The following is a 23,394-nucleotide window of genomic DNA, read 5'->3' as shown; positions in this document are numbered from 1 at the left end:
GGCAGACAGTACACGCGCTACTACAGGAATAAGCGGCTTCATTATTATTATTATTATTATTATTATTATTATTATTATTATTATTATTATTATTATTATTATTATTATTATTATTATTAAGGAAACTAGTTTAGCACCGAACAAATCAAAAAGAGTCCTTGGCCGCAGATACTTTGCTTTGGAAAATGCTACGTTGGAGAAGTCCGACTTTACTTCATTCATTTCTATTCTTAAGTTCCATGACAAGTAAGTTTCTGTTTTTTATTTTTTATTTTAGTTTTTATAGAATATAAATATTCTTTATTGTCGTACATTGGACAAGAAAGGAGAAGATTTCTGTGCAACAGCTGCAAAGTGACAGGCAATAACAGCAAATAGAGTCACAGAAAAAAAAATATATATATATAATTATTATTTTTTTCTATAAGAATATATATATTTATATAAGGTAAAATACTATAAATTAAAATATCGTTGAATAGTTTTTTTTTCATTTCATTATTTCAGTTTACAAAATACATCTCGTGTTGCATTCAACAGAGTGAAATATGGAAACAGCAAAGAGTCGCAATAATCGATTGGAACCAGGACAAAATGTCTGATTCTCCCAGAATCGTTCAAATTTTTTATTTCAGTTTCCTATATAGTTGATTCCTTCTGTGGCTTACCTTTAGCATCCTTCATAAGAATAAACAAAAAGCTGTAGAACTGCTGAATTGTTGTTTTCTGCCTTTTTAATGTCATGTGATATACATTTATTCTCATATCCCCTCCTCTTATCCTCAAGCCTTTTTCAGAGTTCTCAAACGTGTGACCTGTTCATAAGAGATTGTGCTGCAATAATCCCACAGACAGTCTGTCCAGCTGAGGGGCTTTATTTAAACTGTGATTTAGGGTTGACATCTGGACTGCACAAATCCATTTCTGCAGCCAAAGCTGTAACTTTTCATCCATTGTTGCTGCTGCAGATACACCTTGTCCTATTAAATTCATTTTTGAATTTCTTAAAATTTCTGTTTACCATAAAGTCAAATTTTCATAAACTCTTTTTTAGACACTTACAGAAAGGGATTGAAGTCTATCATTCACTTTACATCCTCCCCGCCCATCTGTCAGGCAATCACATTTTCTATCACGTTTCTCTTCCTGTCCACTCTAACATGTGTGAATGTCAATGCCCTGAAATGCAAAGAAACACATTGTTTAATCTCCCTTTGTGCAAATGTCTGTCCTTTACGTTTTCAAATAAAGAAAAATCAACAGAACATATAATTATTTACTTAATGCAAAATTCTACGTTTGTTTTCATTTCTGTCCAAGCATGTGAGGGTGCATATGCCAAATATGCCCAAAAGCTCCTGACAGACCTAATGACCAACTACACAAGTGCGCTGAGGCCTGTGGAGGACACAAATAACATCCTGAATGTGACTCTGCAGGTTACACTCTCACAAATCATTGACATGGTAAAACACAAGAGCACAAACATTAAGCATGCATTTCAACTCAACTTTTCCCTGTTTGAAAGGATTATATAACATAATTCTGCAATGAGTTTAGAAAGCAAGAATTTGGACAAATTTTATTTAATCCACACAGATTTGTCAGGTTGTGCGTACAGGTTCGTATGGTAACATGAAAAACACATTTGCTATCTTACAAATTTTAAAAACAGATAAAACCAGCTTGAATAATGTGTATCAGTAATAGAACCTGGATTTAAGGTTGAAATATTTTATAGCTAGGAGTCAGGTGAGAATAAAAGAAATTAGCTGTTTGGTCACCGTGACAAGGATAATATTGGTTGGAAGAGCCAACCAATTGAAATTAATCTCACCATTTAGTTTTTTAAATATTTAACCATGAGCACCAAATACTGTTATTCATTTATAATTTGGCAGTAACGTTTTATGTGTCATACCTTTTAATGCCCGGTTTCTTTTGTTACAGGATGAGCGAAATCAAATTTTGACTGCTTATTTGTGGATAAGGCTAGTCTGGTTTGATGCGCACCTCAGATGGAATAAAGATGAATACGATGGACTCGACACCATCCGTATTCCTGGTAGTTATGTATGGAGACCTGATATAGTTCTTTATAACAGGTAGGTTGGACAGGTGTTGATAGTTCAGTTACTTGTAAATTTGGTGAACACATCCTGACAAAATTGGCAATAAATATAGAAATAAACAAATGGCCTGATGAAGTAAATTATGTGCCAAATGTTGCATCCAAAAAATAATAAGAACTTTCCCAACTTATTTGATTATACATTTTTTCATAAATTAATATTTCTTTGTTATTTTTAACAGTGTTAATTTACTGTTCTAATTTTCCAATTTATTTCCAGTCTTACTCTTATGGGTTTATTAATTTTTTTTTATTTCATCATTTATTCATATTCTGCATTTATTTAATTATTTTTTAGTTACTGTCACATTTTATGTTATTGTTAATTTTTATAACAGTTTTCATATTTTAAATTTATTTTGTATCTGTTTATTTAATATCACTTCAACAACATCATACAGTGATTTATTGGTTATTGCTGGCAGCATGTATAAATTGAAGAAAATAAAAATGCTTTAGGTAATAAAACATGAGGAAATCTTTTCTCTTCTTGTGCATTTTAAGTAAATTAATGTATTTATTGGGTATTTTGTAAATTTCTTCTTTTATTCTTAATTAAGTCCTTTTTGGTCCTCAGTAGTTCATCACATATTAGTCAAAAAAAAACAAAAAAACCCCACAAACATTACACTGACTGACCAGATGTTGACAAAAACAATAACTGAGAAATTCTAAATTGCAGAAACACTTAAAAAGTTAACACTCTTACAGATCAAGTCTTTTCTTCTGGAATGGCTGTGAACAATATTGCCTACTTGTTGAGTTAAGCTAACTGTTTTTCCAGCGCAGACAACCATTTTACCGGCCCGATGGATACCAACGTGGTGATCCGGCACGACGGCCAGATGATGTGGGATTCCCCTGCCATCACAAAGAGCTCATGCAAAGTGGATGTGTCCTTTTTCCCCTTCGATGGTCAACAGTGCAGGTTCACTTACGGCTCCTGGACCTACAATGGAAACCAGCTGGACATCCTGAACGCCATGGAGAGCGCCGACCTGGCTGACCTGGTGGAAAATGTGGAGTGGGAAGTTCTCGGCATGCCGGCAAAGAAGAATATTGTTCAATATGGATGCTGTGCAGACCCATACCCTGACGTGACCTACACGCTGCAGCTAAAGAGAAGAGCTTCCTTTTACGTTTTCAACCTTCTCATACCGTGTGTGATGATCTCTTTTCTGGCTCCACTGGGTTTCTACCTGCCTGCTGATTCTGGGGAAAAGGTTTCTTTGGGTGTCACTGTGATGCTGGCACTCACCGTCTTCCAGCTGCTGGTTGCAGAAATTATGCCACCTTCTGAGAATGTGCCACTAATTGGTGAGGAAAATAATGTATGTTCAAATCCCACTTTACATGATTGCAACGTACAGACACATAGCACAAATGTTTATTTTTCTTGCCTTTTTAACCACTACAGGAAAATATTACATTGCAACGATGACAATGATCACAACCTCCACTGCCCTGACCATCTTTATCATGAACATTCACCACTGCGGCCCAGATGCCAAGCCAGTTCCAAAGTGGGCTAAGAAAGTCATTCTGCAGTACATGGCCCAGATGTGTTTTGTCTATGAAGTTGGGGAGAACTGCATGTCGGCAGAGTCAGACAGACAGGAACCTGCACTTGTAAGCAACACCAGCTGCCCCATGAATGGGCAGGTGTGTCCAGGAAGAGAGGACGACTGCATCATCAAAAGTGGTCAGGAAACGGTTGGATCTGTCATCACAGAGGAGAGAGAAGAAATGGATCAAATCCTAAGTCCACTAGGATCAGTAAGGAGGAATCCTACAAACAGCACTTGGAGGAATGGCATCTTCTTGGACTGTGGGGAGTCAGGGGATCCGGTGAGATGCAGAAAGGGAGGCGTGAGTGATGTAGAGAGAAAAGATGACGGGATTTCCTGTAACACTCATCCTAACGATGGGCCACTGCTGCATAACATTGAATACATCGCCAACTGTTACAGAGATCAGAGGGCCACACAGAAACGAACTGGGGAGTGGAAGAAAGTAGCCAAAGTTTTAGATCGCTTTTTCATGTGGATGTTTTTTATAATGGTGTTTTTCATGAGCCTCCTTATCATGGGCAAAGCTGTTTAATCAGCACTACTTTTATTTGATTGTAAAATTCTTTTAAAGCCTCGATTCCAAACGGTAAAATGAGATCTTTAAGAAAGATGTGTAGCATATTTATATTCGCAGCCCATATAAGGCTAATTTTGTTAGCAAATCAAGAACAAAAGGTGTATACTATATTTGTTTTTACCTCGGGTAAATTTTCTTCTTGTTCTTAAGTAATGAAATACCGAGCTCTTCTTATAAATTATATAGAGAAATTTTTCTATGTGACATAAGAAAGTGGTGTCTGACATTATGGCAGTGCCTTGAAAAAGTATTCATACACCTTACATTTTTAGAGGTTTTTTTTGTCATATACAACTGTCATGTTTGGTGTTTAGAAGAGACTAAAATGCAACAGGATGGAGGCAGGTGTATGATAAAGATGAATTTAATTATGAACAGAAAAACTTACATTACATGAGTCCTCTATCTTAAGAAACAGAGGTGTCAGGATGACAGGAGCAGGAAGTGTAGATATAACAGAAATTGAAATGAAGAACAAAGAAAACCAATGTGCTTATATACAATGGTGGAGATGACAAATCAAGGAGAACTAATTAGAGGCAAACTGAGCTGAGAGAAAGGGTAGACACAGGTGAACCAGGTGATAGATATGACATAGAGCAAACTGGCAGGTGAAGCACACCTCATACACACCTGAATAAAATGAAAGAGTCATTAGCAGGCCTCTGCAGAGCTGAATGGCATACGGATGAGTAAATTGACCTATTCGATTCAGGTGTGTCAGAGTAGAGATGCATCTATTAGATGATTGTATTGCATGGTTTTTCCCAGCTGTCACTGTCCCATTAATGTATATTATATATACATATATATACATTAATGGATAAAAATGACTCATGGAAATAGATATCAGCACCATGTTTAACTGGTTTTCCCTTTGTTTTTGTTTTTTTAAATAATCATAAGAGGTTACAGTCATGGGATAGGCAGTGTACAATTTCCATGTTTTAAGTTTTTGAAGTTGAGAAGCTCAAAGAACATAATAATTTGAGCGTCTGTGCATACCATTTTTCCCATGATATGTTTAGTAAATCTGATATTTACTGACATGTTTACTCTTGCAAACAAAGATCAAAGGACATAATGATTTATTAAGTCTAGGATTGTTTTTCATAATATATAATAAGAACCAAAAAATAACTAAAAATGTATCTGGTAAGTTTAAATAACAAAAGTCATTAATGACTTCAGGTTAACACAATGTTGTCAATGAATAACAACAATAAGGGAAATTATGTTATAGTTTAAAAGAACATTTTTTGCATCTTCTGTATGTGACTTGAAAATAAAAAAAATGAAGTTTATTGTTGTGATAATAAATAAAAGAACATGCACAATACATCTGAAAACCTTGTCATTTCACTACTCTACAAACTATCTGCTGATTTCAGATGTAAAAGCAGAAGGCATAAGTAATAAGCAATGTGTCAGAAATTGTTCATTAAGCTGTTGCTATTGTTGCAGAGCATTCAAATTTAACTGACAACTCACTCAAAATGATCAGAATGTTCCTGAGTTTTGAGAAAAGGAAAGTTTCTTGCTGTTCCTCATATATTTTAGCTAGATATGGAGTTCGTCTTTTAAAACAGTTCTTTTTTAGAGGTCATTAAATCTCACATTTAACTACAAATCTTTAGCCACAGTAGTACTCCACAGCCGACTGCTCATACAATCAAAATCCGTTTAGTACAATAAAAATGTAAAAATACAGAGGAAAAAAATCTAGGTGGAAATTATAGTTTTTCTTTTGAGTATTTGAATAATCTTATCTCGTAATGATCTTGTTTGTAGTCCATAAATAATAGGATTTAAATTGGCAGGCACGACATGAAATAAAATGTATGCAAGCTTCCTTAAGTCTGGATAATCTGGAAATCGATGCAATATAATAGTTAGGAACCCTGACCAGAGCATAATCAGATAAAGAATGAGGTGGCTTGAGCAGGTTTGAAGCGCTCGGTTATTCATCTCCTTGTTTTTCTTCATCCAGCATATGAGAGCTATTCTGATGTAAGTAGCAGTGATGCCTGTAATCGAACAAGTAAACAGCAGCACTGTAATAAACAGTCCATATATGTTATTAATGGAAACGTCCTCACAAGAAAGCTTGAACAGTGATGGATTGTCACAGAAGGCAGTTTGTATAACTGATCTGCAGCGGGACAGCTTGCCTGTGAGACCTAAGAGCACAGACACTAGCAGTAAGGAAACGCCCCAGGCAGTGGCAGACAGGCCGATCACAGCTTTATTAGTCATGATGGAGCTGTACCTCAAAGGGTGGCAGATTGCCACATATCTGTCGATAGCCATGACAACAAGAATCATGTGCGATGCAGATCCAAAGGTGTGGCTGTGAAAAGCTTGAAGCAAACACTGGTTGTAGGTGATGAAACGTTTGGTGGAAAGGACATGAGCCATAAGCTGAGGCAGCAGGACTGTGTTGCCGATCAGGTCATTCACAGACAGGTTACAGAAGAGGAAGTACATGGGCTGGTGCAAACTCTTTTCCTTTATGATAAGTGTGAGAACGCCGATGTTAGAAAAGAGCAGAGTCGAGTATACAAACAAAAGTAAGAAAAACAGAGGGTATATGTACTCTGGAGATATTTCAAGTCCTCGGATCTCCAGGATATCAGATGGCATTGAAGAATTTTCCTTCATTTTTATTCATATGGTGAAAAATCTAAAGACAAAAAGTACATTGCAACAAGTTAATTGCACACTGACCAAAGTGAAACACGTAATTGTGTGTACTAAATGATATTTATAAAATGTTACTTTATTTATTGACTCAGTAAAAACACTTTCATATCACTGCATGTACTTTCCAACCATCATCTGAGCAGAAATGTTATATGTAATGCCTTATCAATTACATTAATAATATAAATTAGGAGAAAAAAACCATACATGTTAAATTGATTTCAAGTAAAAAATATTAATCAGGACAAATATGTATTGTTGATGTTTCAATTCTCATGTCTGATTCCTTAATAAAACTGTTTGACAATGAAAAATATTAATCAGAAGCAACATTCTTACCTGTTTTCTTGACATACATGTGTAATAGAGGTACTCTACAAAATCCCAAAACTGCTGATGCCAGACTGAAGAATGTCTGCAATCATAAATACTTTGCAGGGGTAGGAGTGATTCCCAAGTTAATTAGATGCTGATATTTTATTTCCTTTTATGGGTTAGTAGAGCTAGATTATGCCCTGCCTTTAAGTGAGAAGGATTTTCCCACAAATGTGGGATTCATTATAACGTAAGTTTTCTTCATTACATTAACAACATTTTTATTTGTTTACAGTATTTTCAGGATAGAATAACAAAGCAGCAAAACAACTAAACAAATCAACACTGGTCATCTTTAAGTAAACTTACAATAAAGATGTTGTGCAGGAAAATGCTTCGTTTGACTATGAATTGGCTAAATGAGTTATTAAGAAAGGTGGCCATTTTTAGCAAAGTTACCAAGTCGGGCATCACTTGATTATAGGGCATAACCAAACAGCTCTCAGTCTCTGTAAATTATGGCTTTATGAATACCTTCTTACCTTCCTGGCGAGGTGCGGTTTCATGAAACACACTGCATGACACTGTCTTATTCAGTCGTATTGATTATTGCAACAGCGTCTTCACAGGTCTGTCCAACAAATCAATCAAACAGCTGCAGCTGATCCAGAACGCTGCTGCTCGCGTTCTCACTAAAACCAGGAAGATAGAGCACATAACACCAGTTTTAAAGTCCCTCCACTGGCTCCCTGTAGCTCAAAGAATAGACTTTAAAATACTGTTGTTAGTTTACAAATCACTGAACGGCTTAGCACCACAATACATTAAAGATCTGCTGTTGTTGTATCAACCTTCCAGACTTCTCAGGTCTTCCGGTTCTGGTCTGCTCTGCATCCCCAGAACCAGAACCAAACGAGGAGAAGCAGCATTCAGCATCTACGCACCACAAATTTGGAACAAACTTCCAGAAAACTGTAAAACAGCTGAAACACTGACATCTTTTAAATCTCAATTAAAAATCCACCTGTTTAGAATTGTATTGGAAATGTAATCAATTACAAATTTATTGATGTAACTTGACTTAATGATTGATTCTATATTGCATTGTGTTTCTGTGTTTGTAATGATGTAAAGCACTTTGAAATGCCTTGCTGCTGAAATGTGCTATACAAATAAAATTTGATTGATTGATTGATTTGATTATTAAAACACTGGCATTCTGAAACATCAAGCACTTCTTATACATACATCATAAACACAAACAGCTTCTTCTCTTCAGAGTATGAGTATATTGATAAAATACCTAAACTTCCAGAAAAAATGCTTTAACTAGCTAGAAATATTAAGCTAAACTTTGAAGTAAAATAAAACAACAAAAAAACAACTCTAAAAGAAGAACAAATGAGAATAAACCAAAACCAATAACCCATTAAATGATGCATTGATATCACTGTGAATATGTAGGTTTAAAAACCAAAGTTTAATGTGAGGAATTTGAATTTTTTTTTTAAATATTGTATTAGCAATAGTTGGCATTTTGGGCTGTTCATTTTCAATGTGCCAACTAACCATGACAGTGACTGACTTAATGGAGTAATGGGCTACCAAGATGATAACTTCAAAAGTTTATGGACACACAACAAGACGGTGAATGAAGGGGTATGATAATGTGTGTATTTAAATTCAAGGGCTGCATCCTTTAAAGGGGGCATTTGAAGGCCCCCTCACAGTGATGCGGCAAAGCTGTTCAAAATCAAAGGCTCCTCTAAATGCAACCATTTTGTCAGATTCCTTTCTGCAGGAGCTCAGACACGCCAAGTTTAGACTTATTTTTGTCTGGGGTACAGTCCGAGGACACACAAACAGTACCTTCTGGATCAAAGAGGTCTTCTTACTTGGCCAACAATATTACGGCGTTCACATGCATGTTCTCAATGAGCAAAGAGAAAGAAAAGCTTCTGTGCACTACAGTTTTGTTATTTAATGACATCACAGGGATTCCCACTCTGTGACTAATGGGTTCTTGACAATGAAAGATGAAAAATGAAAAATGAAAAAAAAAACAGACCTCTTTAAGAACATTTATTACATAAACACTTTCAGTGAAGGTAAAGGAAAAAGTATATTCTTCAACATGTCATCATTATTGCTACGATTGAACAAGCCGGCTTACCAAAAATAGGCCACTTAAACATATACACACACTCTGGCCGTTGTTATGGCCTTCTGTTGTGAGAACTCCAGATATATTTCCAGAAAATGTCTGGAAATAAAGCTTACAAACAACAACAAAAAACATGCTCTGAAATGTGATATGACACAAGTGGTAAAATGATTCATATACAGTAAACTAAGAAAGATACAACAAAATGAGTGAAATATCAGCATGACCATGAAATCATCATCAGTTTAATAAACCTAGTTTCTCTGGGGTAAAATGATTAGCTTTTCCCGATGTCCCAAATGTGCTTTTGAGGTCTCTGTTCCCTGTGGACTAAGATGACCACTCCAGTGCTCTGTTTCAATTACTTATGCTGCTGGAACAAAACAACATAAATGGCCTTTTTAATGATACATTTTTGCTTATTTTGTAACCACTGTTGCTCATTTCATTTAGTAAATGACACACTAGGAAGTTTTCAAAGTTGCCTCATTTGCCAGCTTAACAACTGATTTACATGTCGCCTCCCAAGATAGTTGTTGGACAACATCCCTTAGTGGGAAATAACATTTACAGTAGATGGAGGTACGAGGTGGTTAGCATTTGTCCAGGGATTAATTATTTTGTGAGACAGTTAATAACAATAATTTAATCATATCTCAAAGGGTCTCATTATTAAGAGTGTTTTGACAGCATAATGAAACAACCGATTGATGCAATTTTTCCATGTTGAAGAGCATCATGTCACGGAGGTCTAACAGTTTGCTCCCGTCAAATGTTTTTCATAAACCACAATTTAAAAAATAATAATAATTGTGGTTTGTACATCTTAGGTAATATCTGAGCTGATCTGTAAATTTGATGCAAAATATTTTGACTAGAGTTGCAGTCACCAACGTTGCTTTACAGCAGGAAGATCTCAGGTTCCAAAACGCTGTAATTTCTGCAATGTAGAAGTGTCCAAACGTTTTGCCCTGAAGGCCAAAACTGTCTAGTTGAAAGCACTTGGATGCCACTTTTTTAAGTTAGCCAATAAATTTCTTGTCTTTGTTTTACTTTATCTGTGCAATAATAAACTAAACATACAGCATTTTATTTAAATGAACAAAAACAGATTTTGTAGAAGAGAGAAAATCTGTAAATCACTTTTTATATGTATAAGCATATAAAAAGTCGTTAACATCTGTTTTATTAGTAAACAGACATTTCCTAATTTTTTTAATTTGTTGTTAGCTAGAACTTTTTCAGCAACAACGCTTGCTGTATTAACCAGTAAGGCCGGATGCACTCAGGTGTGCTTCTATGTTAAAGTTGCTGAATTTTTATACTTCCAATAACTACAAAATTAAGATGGATGCAAAAGCCTGGTTAATAAATGAGAAATGCTTTTTGTTGTACCTAAAATGTTGTTGTTTTAAGAAGATTTTATTTGTCTGTGAAAAGATGGGAAAAAAAAGTGTCCATCTGACAAACACTTGTGCTTGCAGGTCAGATTTGTATCTTTCTAGAATTGAGGGCCACTCATAATCCTTCAGAGGGCCTCACTTTGGACACTGTAATAGTCTGCTGTAAAGTAAATGACACAGCGCAAGCAACACCTGCTGGTCCAGAAGGAGTGAATGCTGTGATCCGCAGGGATTCATTAGAAAGCTTTTTAAATTAATTTTAATAGTGCATTGTTCTTAATGCACTATTAAGGAACAAAAATTGTCAGCTTTGTTTGTTTGGTCTACAAGCAGCTTTCTGCCTACAGGGCAGTCAGGTTTAACTTTGAAGTTTCCCACTTGCAACTCTGACTTCAGAAGATTGGTTCTGCTACGTTTTCCACAAGAAACTTGGACACTTAAGCTTCTGAGGTCAAAGCCATAAAAGGTTTTGACTCTGCATAAATTACATCCTATAATAGATCATGTAGTACCGATGTAGATTTGTGCTTCTGCTGTTTAAAAAAAAGTCTACCAGACTGGAGATACACAAAAAGATGTTTGCTGAGATAATCCTTGTTCTAAAATATTGGAGGAGTGCTGATCTAAAGCCTTTCAATTGTCACGTTATTGTTTATCCTGCAAAGCCACTGATAATCCCTGAGGTAAATAGTGATGGAAACGAGGAAGTGACAAACAATAAAACAAGCGATGCACGGCAGTCATCACCAGTCCAACCTGCCATTTAGTGAAAAACGAAATGTGTCAACTATTACTTCTCTGAATTCTGGCTTGATTTCCAGTAATGGGTATAAATGATTGTTTTCTAACTCGATCAGTCTTATTAAAATGGAAAACAGCTCATTTGGAATTAGTTCTCCACTAACACTGGAGACATTTTTTATTCCACCTGGAGGAAAGTATCCAATATTTCTGTTTGGTCTAGCCATTTACTTATTTGGAATGTCATGCAACCTGACTCTGATATCTTTGATTATTCTGAAGAAAAACCTTCACAAGCCTATGTATTTTATCTTGATTAGTCTGCCGGTGAATGATCTAATCGGAATAACTGCCATGCTTCCAAAAATACTTTCAAATATTGTTACAGAGACTCCGGAAGTTTCCTATCCGCTCTGTGTTCTACAAGCTTTTCTTCTGCACATGTGCGCCGGTGGAATTTTGTTTGTTCTTGCAGCAATGGCGTTTGATCGTTACATTGCCATCTGTATGCCATTACGCTACAGCTCTGTCATGACTCCAAGGATTGTCGCTCTTATTATTTTCCTGGTTTGGAGTTCTGACTTTGTCTGTATCCTGTCACTATTTTCTCTTCAGTCAGGGCTGCCCAGGTGCAGATCTGTAATACTGAACGTATTTTGTGACAACCCATCTCTCCTGAAGCTCACGTGTGGGAACATAATTCTCAACAACATAATTGGGCTATTTATCACAGTTTTCATACAAGTTCTAAGCATGTCTATTCAGGCCTATTCTTACTTTAAAATTCTGGTTGCATGTTTGAGTAGGAAGCAATCTGATGCAAAGGCGAAAGCAGTGAACACATGTGTTGCACAGGTGGTTATTCTTGTCATGTTTGAGATTGCAGGAACTTTCACTGTTTTATCGCATAGGTTCAAAGATATTTCCCCTGACTTACAAAAGGTAATGGGGATGCTAATGTTTATTTTACCTCCACTTATTAACCCTATTGTGTATGGCCTCTATACCAGTGAAATACGCAGAACCTTTCTGAGTGTCTTCAAGAGCAGAATATGTTTTTGAATTTCACTCAGATCCTGGAGTACTTTTATTTACTAATCTTGTATATGATAAAAGTCACAAATTTAACAAGGCAGAAATCTAAACCTACATTGTGTGGAAAAACAATCAGAAACATGATGTGAATGATCCATAATAAATCCATAGTTTATGTTTTTATAAATCCATAACAGAAACACAGTGTTTTTATTACTGTGTATGAAAACGTTATTTTAATTTTACTCTTGATTGAAGAAGGTATTTCATGGGAAGTGTTGTGTTTTTTGAATCAAAATTTCTTGTGGCATATTATGTTTGTAATTTGCAATCCTGACATGATACTATGAACAAAAGTTTATTTTATAGAACTGAAAACAATGGTTACCTGTAAAATGTTGTTGTTCTTCTAGTTACATGTACGAGTTTTACTGGCTGTGTAAATTATGAGTGGTTTTGTCCACAATTTAACATTTAAGACCTTTGAAATTATTATATGTAAAACATCTAAAATGGACTACTCTTAAATATTATTTTTCAATGTTGTTTGAACCATTTACGTTTTTCATATGAAAGAAAGCTGTGTGATTTAAACAAAAGAATGTAAATAAACAAGATGTCAAATATGATGATGCTACTGTTAATAAAAACTGACTTTCTAAAACAAAGTTCAAGGTCACCATCATTTCTTTTTTTCTAATACAGTGATTACTCCAGATCCCTACAAAAAGGTTCACATTGTGGGTCAGTACAGTTTTTCTCTTGAGGTGAAATTAGGCCCTGAAACTCAATACACATTTGAAATGATACTGAATCATGATCGGAAAATCTAAATTAGCATTCTGCAAAGCAGACTAAAATCTAAAGAAAGAAAATCATGTCATATGCTCTCGTGGATTTACACTGCTGAAGAGAGTGCTCTCAAAATACAGTAACTTTCATATAGAAAATGCACTTCAAGGAATGCATAGAACATTCTACAGTGAACTGAAATTGGATGAATTTCAGTTTGACTGGCTCTGTCTGGTGACTTGCCCTTCAAAACAACAACAAAAAAATCAAATCTTCTTTTTCCAAACAGAGTAAATGACTGAAAAGCTAATGCTGCCTAAAACAGCTGACTTAGGCAGCAAGAGTGAGAGAGAGTTACACTTTCAACAAGACATGAAGGCTAAACCAAGTACAGCAATGCTGATCTGTTTCATTCATATTAGTCTTTCAGCTTCTGTTATGCAACATGTGACACTTGCAAGTTAAAGCTCTACGTCTTTTGGGAAGTAAATACCGTGTCTGTTGCTTTTATGTAATATGGACAGTTGCTTTTTTATGTCAATGCCAGATAATTATGCTGATTGTTAAAATAAAATGTCAAAGGTTTTGGTCTCTAAGCTCACCACAGTACTGTCCTTCTCAAAGTGTTCAGTGTTTTCCAAATAAATACAGACTATGGAGGAACCACAGTTGGACCTCAGCGCAACATTTGACATGATTGACCATGACATATTATTGAAATGACCAGAGAGCAGAGCTGGATTCTGTGGTACACTGGTTCAAGTTTTACCTAAAGAACGGGGACTTTCTTCTTTATCAATAGGTAACTTCTCATTGGAACAGACATTAGTCACATGTGGGGTAGCCCAAGGTTCAGTTTATCTTTGGACCTAAAGAGGAACAATCAAGAGTCAGCAGCTTGAGCTATTAAAGATAGAAACTAGTGATCTGGTCTGAAATCTGGGTGGAGTGATGGACTCAGACCTGAACCCTCATAGACACATAAAGACAGTTACAAAGTCAGACTTCTATCATCGCTATTGTCCCAATAAGGTTGTTAGAAACACATCTGTGTGTTTATCATTAGTCTAAATGATTACTGATCACTTTAATTGATCACAGGTCTGTCTAAAAAGTCAGACAGCTGTAGCTGATACAGAACATTGCTGCTCATGTTCTAAAACTAGGAAAAGAGAGTGCATCAACCCAGTCCCTACACTGGTTCACTGTAGTTCAGAGAACAGACTTTAGAATACTTTTGTTAGTATGACTGAATGGCTTGGAACCAAAATACATTAAAAACCTCTTATCACTGTATCAACCTTCAGGTTTTCTGGTTCAAATCTACTCTGCATTCCCAAAGTCAGAATTAAACACAGAGAAACAGCATTCAGTTTTTATGCGTCACTAATATGGAACAAACCTCCAGAAAACTGCAAAGTTGTTAAAATATCTTGGTTTTAAATCAAGGCTATAAACCCAGCTGATTATAGTTGTGTTGGATTAATAATAACGGAAACATTGACTAATTTTAGTCTTCTTTTCAATATTTGATGATGATCACTCTTGATGATTTTGATAATGATATTTGACACAAAGTAATGTTAGTTGCTTGTTTGCGGTTTCCAACATAATTGGTTATTTTGTTGTTTTCATCGTGTTTCAGCATGTTAGCCTTCAGCCTTGTAGTAAATGTGCTGTACAAACACATTTACTTGACGAAAGACATAGAAATATAACATCTTTAAGTAACATTTAAAAAAAATTTAATTTGGTTTCTTCTCTTACATGCATCACCAAGAAGGCACATTAACACATGTAATACTTTGCTGGTTTAAATAAATATGTTTACATGAATGAAGCATAAAAGATTAGCTTCTGAACATGTTGCTTTCTTCTGGATAATTGAGTAAATAAATAAAATACTTAATCTGTGCCAAAGTTCTTGATAATGAGGTATTTATTGTATCCATTGTTTTGTCATGATTTGTAACCTTTGTGACCCTGCAAGGATAAGCATGCTAGATAATGGATGGATGGATGGATGGATGGATATCATGATTTGTTTAGATGTCTGCATTTGATATTATTTTTAGTGACACGTCTTTAATCTCACACATGCTCTCATGGGTCGCCTGCGGCTTATATAAAAGGCAAACAATTTCCATGACAGAACTGGTGAGCATGACAAAACGGACTGCACAGGGTAAGAACTCACAGGTGTTAAACATTTCACTGAATGTAGGTTTTGCTTTAAAATATATTTTTTATTTCAGGTCGAAATACCACATCATCTGGAAAGATAAAGGCTGCAATTCTTCGCAGCAACATTGACACCAGAAGAAAAAATACAAGAGTCATGTCTGCCAATTCATCTTCAGTGAATTTTTTTATACTGGCGACCCTGGGCTTACCTCCAACCCACATTTATCCAGCATTTATATTTGGAACACTTACCTATTTCATTATTGTATTCTGCAATTCACTGGTTGTATTGACAATTGCAGTGAGTAAAAGGCTACATAGACCTATGTTTCTTCTGCTTATTAATCTGCCCATTAGTGACATTCTCGGCGCATCAGGTTTTTTCCCTCAGCTTGTTTTCAGCATTTTGACACAGAACAGAATTATCTCCAGTTCTGCATGTATAACTCAAGCTTTTCTCATCCATCTGTATGGTGCTGGAAACCTTCTGATATTAAGTGTCATGGCATATGATAGATACATTGCAATATGCAATCCACTTAAATATAATACTATCATGACTTCAAATTTTGTTATCAGAATAATCTCTCTTATATGGCTTTTAGATTTCGTAGTTATTACCTTACTGTTTGCTTTAACTTTACGGTTTAACATTTGTAGGACAGATATTGAAGATCTGTATTGTAACAATCCATCATTTCAAAAATTGTCCTGCGGGGACAACCGTGTAAGCAACTATTATGGAATATTCATAACATGCATGCTTAATGGAGGTTCATTGTTAATAATAGCTTACACATATGCACAGATTTTGCGTACATGCGTTATGAATAATAACACTGACAGCAGGAAAAAAGCATTTCAAACATGTGGAACCCATTTAGTCGTTTTTTTAGTCCTGCAAATTAATAGTGCCTTTACAATCATCTCTCATCGCTTTCAGAACGTGTCCCCTTTTCTGAGAAGGGCTTGTGGGGTGTCTATTCTGATCTTTCCACCATTATTGGACCCAATAATATATGGACTTAAAACCAAAGAACTAAAGAAAAGTATAATAAAATTTCTTAAAAGGCAAGTGGGACCAACAAAGTAGCTTTCCTTTTTTTGTGTGGATTTTATTATCAAAGGGAGTTTGTAACTTCTGTGACACCTATTTTATTTTTATTGATTGTTTGGAAATACATTTAGATAATTATGCCAGTGCTTAGAATTGATCGTCACATAATTTTCTTTTCTTTTTTCATTATTTTAATGCTCCTCAGGACTTGTGTTCCCATTGCATAACCTACTGAAGAGTTTCTGAAGAGTAAATGAGACTAAATTAGACTGTTGGTTAGTTGTTGTGTTTTTTGGTTGTATATTTTTTATTTTTTTGCGACTGTAATAAAAGTTTTTTGAAGACAAATGCTGAATGCTTCTGTACATTTGTTTCTCACTAATGCAAAGTCAATGTCGGAATGTTTTGGTGGTGATGAGTTGCTCACAAGTTTTCTTGTTCCGTTACTCTCTAGCTCAGGGGTGTCGAACTCCAGTCCTCAAGAGCCGGTGTCCTGCAACTTTTAGATGTGCCTCTGCTGCACCACACCTGAATAGAATAATTAGGTCATTAAGGCTCTGGAGAATTGATCTACACAAGGAGGAGGTAATTAAGCAATTTCATTCCAGTGTTTTGTACTTGTGGCACATCTAAAAACTGCAGGACAGCGGCCCTCGAGGACTGGAGTTTGACACCTGTGCTCTAGCTGAACATTTTGTTCCACTTGGAGGTCAAGTGAAGATATGATGAGCACAATGCATTCTGACTGGAAGTACTTAAAACATACATCACCTACCCTAAGTAGTAGTTTCATATGTCTAAATTGAAAAAGAAAAAAAAAAATACAGCTTAGAAAAGTTTGTATGCTGTTTACATTTATGTTGTGATTACATTATTTAATTGAGTCTTCAAAATACCAGAATTTGCACATAAATTGAGTCTGTCTATGACATAATTTTAAAATATTAAATCAGATGTTATGATCATTTAATTGGCACTTAAAGTTAAACTCACTCCCAAATTAACTGTTCTTGCTGATAAACTGTTTAAATGGGTTATTTAGGGTTCTGTCTTTATGCTTCTGTGAGAATTTTGACATTTTTGGGAAATTCTTTTAGTTCTGCATTATATTTTCTAAAACTGTCTCACTACTGAGCTCTTCGATCAAATGGTTCTTAGGCAGATTCATTTTTCTGTTGGTTGTAGCGGTACAGCTTAGTACAACTTCGTCACTTGGGGTATAAAAACACAACGCTCCCTACACCTCTCTTTCTCTGGGTGTACTGTAAGTTCCTGGCCTGGAAAGCATACACAGAACCCCATAACCAAAAGTTGTAGAGGAGCAAAGAAGAATATAGATTTCAGGTTCACAAAAAAAGAGGGTGACACTGAGAATTATAGGGTGGGGGTTATGTCAGGATGTTACGTTTCTGTGCTTATTTTACCCATGAGCCCGGAAAAAAATTCTCTATAAGTTGTGAAAAATAGCGTATAAGTTTTGAAAAGCAACCTGAATGTGTGAAAAGTATCCATCAAGTTATCCATCCACTAAGCCTTAAGCATAATCTGAAAGATTGAAAGACAAAATGCTATGGGAAATAACATTTAAGTTGCTTTAGTGTAACATATCAATTCTGGAAGAGAAACTTCTGAGTAAATTATGGGACAGTAACCTGTGGAGTCCAGAAATGCCTTTTGTTGGTTTGGAAAATATCACATAAGTCTACAAAAGTGTGATATAGGGGGCGTGCTGTGGTGGCGTAGGGGATAGCGTGACCCACGTTTGGAGGCCTTGAGTCCTCGACGCGGCCGTCGCGGGTTTGATTCCCTCGATTTGCCGCTTGTCTTCCCCCTTTCCTGTCAGCCTACTTTCATATAAGGGACATTAGAGCCCACAAAAGACCCCCTGGAGGGGAGAAAAGAAAAGTGTGATATGAATCCTGAAAAGAAACCAGCTATTTTATTTATTAATTCTGTCAAGTTTTGCCAATGTAATTTCTTTATGATTTGACAAGTAATTTATAAATTCAAGAAAGTATTCTGTTATATATAGTTTAATCTCCATGCATATTACTGAACTTGATGGACTTTGGTTTAAATAATAGGTTTTATGCCTGGGGAAAAATACATTTGTTTTTCCTTTTTGCACCCACAACCATAGGCGTAAATGTGGTCAGTAATGGGTTGTTATTATTTAGGTCATTAGCCATAATGAGCTTTTACAACCATTTAGAAACCCAGCAGTATTTCTATGTGTTAAGATGTAGAAATCTGGTTTACTAACTGTTGTCATGTTTATGTTTTCCCAGACTCCCTTGAGAATCAGTGTTAAAGAAAAACCCATTGAAAACCCATAACACCTCTGAGAATCAGGTGCTGTTCAACCATAATTACGCCTATAAAGATGGGAGTACTTCTCTACACCTAACCATTTATTCATTAAAAACATGAGCACTAGCTCAACTGATCACCAGCCGCACCACGAAATAACAGAGATTTTTTTTCCCCCTTTTTGGTGAAAGAAATTTGGTTGGGGGGGCTGCTTATCTCTGGTTGATTTAGTTTTTATTGTCTGTCTAAAACATTTAGAGGTATGCTTAAGATCCTAAATGTGATTTATGGATTGCAATGTAAATTCTGTGAGCTGAAAGAGTGGTGATATGCTTAAACTATGTTTTGTTTTATAAACTTGATGATGTGATGCTATGAACAACTTGAAAAATGTCTAGTCTATATAACACATCTGTTTTACAGCTAAGTGGCTACAACATTTCTTATGAAGGCGTCTTTCCTGCTTTCCTTTTTGCTACCCTAAATTATATGATAATCCTTTTCTGCAACCTTACTTTAATTCTTACCATTGTGATGAACAAATCTCTGCATCAACCAATGCACCTGTTCCTGGTGAACCTACCTATTAATGACCTGATAGGTTCTTCAGCACTTTTTCCACAACTTCTTAAGGAGCTATTGACAAACAGCAGAAGGATGCAGCTTTCCGCTTGTATTGCACAAGCTTTTTTCATCCATATCTATGCAGCAGGTACAGTGTTTATTCTTAGTGCAATGGCCTATGACAGATACATCGCCATTTGTCACCCTTTACGTTACAACACTGTTATGACAAATGCTCACATAATGAAAATAATCACCTTAGTTTGGTCTTCCTGTGTGGTTTTAATAGCTGTGCTCTTCATTCTTCTTTTACGCTTGCGCCGCTGTAGATCTGAAATTACACACTCTTACTGTGATAATCCGAGTTTGTTGACTTTGGTGTGTGAAGATACAACCATTAATAACATCTATGGTCTTTTTATAAGTGCTCTTTCACAAATAATAGCTAATGGAACGGTTTTGTATACATATCTTCGGATCCTCATTGCATGTTTTAGATCGAAACAGTCAGACACTAAAGCAAAAGCTCTGCAGACATGTGCTACACATTTATTAGTTTTTCTCTTACTGGAGTGTTTGGGTCTTTTTACCATCATATCATACAGAATAAATAATGTTCCGCCACACATAAGAAGATTTCTAGGAGTGTCAACATTAGTTTTCCCCCCAACATTAAACCCAATCATTTATGGACTTAAGACAAAAGAAATTCGGGAAAAAGTCATGACATTTTTTAGAAGGAAATTGTTTTTTTATTAATGTACTGTGTTAAAATCTGAACTTTTCAAAACGGTAACATTTATTTTGAAGGTTTTTTTATTCTCACCAAATATACTTTTCACTGTAGATCATTGTATTATATCTGAAATATGTAATGAAAATCATAGACTGTTATTTTTTTCCATGTTCCTCAAGCTACTTAAGTACAATGATTGAATATCAAAGTTACATTTGAGTGCTGCCATTGTGTCACAGCAAGTTTGACTAGAATATGGACTAACGTGGACATGTTAATTAGTTCTTCTAAATATATTATTCGCTGGGCTATTTATGGAGCATTAAAGAACAATGTGTGTTCAGTGTGTGGAACTTTCTGTTTAAGAATAAAAATAGTTGGTGCAGATTGTAATTAAACTGGTATTTAGGCTTTTTCTTAACATGAGTCATGCATTGATTTTTTACAGACACTTATTGTAATGTGATAAAGTTTTGTGTTGGTATATAAGTGCACCCTAAAAGGACATTTTGTTCTATCTTTGTGTTTCCTTTACCTCATCAAGTCCTGCAACAACTTTCCTGCTCTGGCATCTGTAAAACAAAGTAATAATTGTTAAGTAAAAAAATTAATTGTGTGGTTTGCATGTGGTTTTTGAATCAGAGTCTAATCCTGAAACTACAAACACATCTGTTTATGGCAGGCGGGTTCATAAAACAGTTGATTTACTTTAAAAAACAAAGAAATTCAAGAAATGATTCACTCACCCCAAAAGTGGGAGAGCATAGGAGTTCTGGAAAGAAAGTTAATGATTAGCAAAGTTTAAAGTTCCCCGAAAAGTCATCAAAGAGAAGATGAAGAGCTTCAAGCGAGCAAAAGACATTTTTCACCAATAAAGAACTGAATTGCAAGGTGTCATGCAGAGGCCACAGTAACTGATAAGGATTCTATGGAGAACAATCCAAAGGTGAAGAAGTAGCAAACTTTTTCACAAATAAAGTACTACTGTTTAATAATTTAATCCTTAAGTTTTAAAGATGCACCTGGAATGGTTTGGCTTTCTTTCTTTACTTTGTAGTTGTGAAAAAAGCCTGTAGCAGTGAAGGTTTCACTGTAATTATCATTTAAGTGATAGTTGTAAAATGTAACGTTAGATAACTATCCTCTATTTAAATTCCACTACTCCACATCGGACTTATTAAAAAAAATAAAAGAATTTCTTGAAAACATTTTAGGTGTAATTTAAGTCTCTTGCTAATTTTTTTGTTTTTGCTGCTTTCAAATGTATTAAATGTCACATCCGATTATGACAAGCAGCATTTTCATATGTTTAATAAAAAACAGTTTTTAACAGTCTGTTTCTCAGTGAGGACTGTTGCAAATGCATTAATTTGCTTGTCATGTGTGATACTGTGCAGCTTTCTAAAATCATTGTACGAAGTAATGAAAGTCAGATGTTCCTAATAACTTTATTGTTTAAAAGCGTAATATGAGGATGAGAACAAAATGTCATCTTTAGCTCATGAGATACATGTCCATTTATTTTCTTTTTTTTTGAAATAGGTGATTGAATTTACTGTGTCAATTTGACTAAATTGTAACAACAAAATTAAATCCCTATTTTAAGTACAACAACTGAATAAAGTTCTCAAAATGCAACTGTTTTTGCTTTCATCTTATGGGCCCTTTAATTTGACATGTTTATCAAATTAAATGATAAACATGTTGTTTGAGGCACAATTTATAAAATGAGATGAAATTGCTTAAAGGTACCCATTAAATAAAAGCAAAGGAATGATATATAGTCAACTATGTATCACAGTACAATTTATGCACACCAATGGTTGCACACTGGTAACCCATTACATCATTCACAGTTTCACAGTCATGAAAACATAAGCCTCTCCCTTTTACTTTGAAATATGCTGCCCTCTTGTGGTTGTTAAATTCAAAAAGAATATGGAAGGGTCTATACCAAGGGTGTCAAACTCAATTTCACCAAGGGCCACTTCAGCATATTGGCCACCCTCAATGGGCCACATTGACGGTATAAATCAGGAATGCCCAAGTGCAGTCCTCCAGACGGCAACTTTTAGATGCGTCCCTGCTAAAACATACCCCAGACAAAAAGTTGACTTCCCTCATTAGCAGCAACTCAGTTCTGTAGAGGCCTATGAATGAGTCAATGATCCAGGTGTGTTAGAGAAGGAACGCATCTAAAGTTGCAAAGTGATGGGTCTGGAAAACTAGACTTGGGCAACCCTAGCATAAACGTATGAAAATACAATGTTAAAAATAAATTAAACAACACCTCATATTGTTAAATAACTGATTTTATGTATTCAAGTTTTAAATATTACATTTGAGTTTGCATGGATGTAAAATTACTGCTCAGTTTAAAAATTACAATAAAAAAGTTTAAAACATTTTAATCTGCTCAGCTAAACTTCACTCTTTAGCTTGTTAGCTTGTCGATATTTCAGTTTTATTCGCTGGGAAAATTAATCTTTGTCTGCTTTAAAGATAAGCAGACAAAGAATAAAAACAAGTTTTGATATTAACTCTCAACTTCATTCACAAAACGTTTTCGTTATTTATTACACAACGAACATGCATTTCACATAAGAACAAAACAATGAGGTGATGTTGCCTGTCCTTGAACACAACGCTGATCCTCTTCACCTTGTCACCAACTCACACATCCTCATTGTGTTGTGTTCTGTAAATAAACACAAAACACAAGCAAAATCAATAAACTATATGCATATTCCAGTATACTGAGTTTTGGTTTTACATTCATTCTATTTAAATTTAGTTTGTTCGTGCTTACCAATGTTTTCTGGCCGGATGTCTGGCACCGTTTTCCCCTGGTCAGTTCGTCCATGTCTGGTTTTAGTTCTTGTGCTGAGGAAATCCGCAAAACGGCGTGTAGGTTTTCGTCAGTAAAGCGCGATCTGTGCTTGGTCTTGTTTAAATTCATTATTGAAAACATCTGTTCGCACAGATAGGTGCTTCCAAACGTGGACAAAACACGAGCTGCATGGAGTCGAAGCTGTGGCATCAAATCAGGGGGCAGTAGACGGTAAAAGTCCTGGATTGAAACATCACGGAGCTTCGCTCTTTAGCTTGTTA

At 35.5% G+C, this 23,394-nt stretch overlaps 5 protein-coding genes across 5 annotated transcripts; 4 read left to right on the top strand and 1 right to left on the bottom strand.

Moving 5' to 3' along the window:
* The first annotated feature begins 103 nt into the window (after positions 1–103).
* chrna10a (cholinergic receptor, nicotinic, alpha 10a) lies at positions 104–5,163 on the top strand. Its single transcript, XM_032546110.1, has 5 exons — positions 104–246; positions 1,321–1,466; positions 1,951–2,105; positions 2,916–3,448; positions 3,549–5,163. Exons 1-5 carry the CDS (start codon positions 186–188, stop codon positions 4,232–4,234), a joined length of 1,581 nt encoding a protein of 526 aa, XP_032402001.1. The 5' UTR covers positions 104–185; the 3' UTR covers positions 4,235–5,163.
* On the bottom strand, positions 4,628–6,940 carry LOC116708254 (olfactory receptor 52N4-like). The gene has a single exon (XM_032546108.1). The coding sequence runs from the start codon at positions 6,938–6,940 to the stop codon at positions 6,002–6,004; it is 939 nt and encodes a 312-aa protein (XP_032401999.1). The 3' UTR covers positions 4,628–6,001.
* Positions 6,941–11,633: 4,693 nt separating this feature from the next.
* On the top strand, positions 11,634–13,285 carry LOC116708044 (olfactory receptor 52J3-like). The gene has a single exon (XM_032545805.1). It carries the CDS (start codon positions 11,732–11,734, stop codon positions 12,665–12,667), a length of 936 nt encoding a protein of 311 aa, XP_032401696.1. The 5' UTR covers positions 11,634–11,731; the 3' UTR covers positions 12,668–13,285.
* A 2,321-nt stretch (positions 13,286–15,606) lies between these two features.
* Positions 15,607–16,950, top strand: LOC116708070 (olfactory receptor 52N2-like). The gene has a single exon (XM_032545838.1). The coding sequence runs from the start codon at positions 15,771–15,773 to the stop codon at positions 16,707–16,709; it is 939 nt and encodes a 312-aa protein (XP_032401729.1). The 5' UTR covers positions 15,607–15,770; the 3' UTR covers positions 16,710–16,950.
* A 2,165-nt stretch (positions 16,951–19,115) lies between these two features.
* On the top strand, positions 19,116–21,491 carry LOC116737339 (olfactory receptor 52K1-like). The gene has a single exon (XM_032590408.1). It carries the CDS (start codon positions 19,374–19,376, stop codon positions 20,304–20,306), a length of 933 nt encoding a protein of 310 aa, XP_032446299.1. The 5' UTR covers positions 19,116–19,373; the 3' UTR covers positions 20,307–21,491.
* The last annotated feature ends 1,903 nt before the right edge of the window (positions 21,492–23,394 follow it).

Source organism: Xiphophorus hellerii, chromosome 18 (genome assembly GCF_003331165.1).
Source record: "Xiphophorus hellerii strain 12219 chromosome 18, Xiphophorus_hellerii-4.1, whole genome shotgun sequence".
Classification (NCBI taxonomy): Eukaryota; Metazoa; Chordata; class Actinopteri; order Cyprinodontiformes; family Poeciliidae; genus Xiphophorus; species Xiphophorus hellerii.
Note: the sequence above shows the minus strand (reverse complement) of the source record. Positions and strands in the feature narration are given on the sequence as shown.

What these genes read in the sequence shown, in the direction of transcription:
- chrna10a (XM_032546110.1), top strand. Translation starts at nt 186, where the DNA reads ATGCTACGTTGGAGAAGTCCGACTTTACTTCATTCATTTCTATTCTTA. An exon ending in TCTCACAAATCATTGACATG is followed by an intron (nt 1,467 to 1,950) that starts GTAAAACACAAG and finishes CTTTTGTTACAG; the next exon opens with GATGAGCGAAATCAAATTTT. An exon ending in GATATAGTTCTTTATAACAG is followed by an intron (nt 2,106 to 2,915) that starts GTAGGTTGGACA and finishes CTGTTTTTCCAG; the next exon opens with CGCAGACAACCATTTTACCG.
- LOC116708254 (XM_032546108.1), bottom strand. Translation starts at nt 6,940, where the DNA reads ATGAAGGAAAATTCTTCAATGCCATCTGATATCCTGGAGATCCGAGGA.
- LOC116708044 (XM_032545805.1), top strand. Translation starts at nt 11,732, where the DNA reads ATGGAAAACAGCTCATTTGGAATTAGTTCTCCACTAACACTGGAGACA.
- LOC116708070 (XM_032545838.1), top strand. Translation starts at nt 15,771, where the DNA reads ATGTCTGCCAATTCATCTTCAGTGAATTTTTTTATACTGGCGACCCTG.
- LOC116737339 (XM_032590408.1), top strand. Translation starts at nt 19,374, where the DNA reads ATGTCTAGTCTATATAACACATCTGTTTTACAGCTAAGTGGCTACAAC.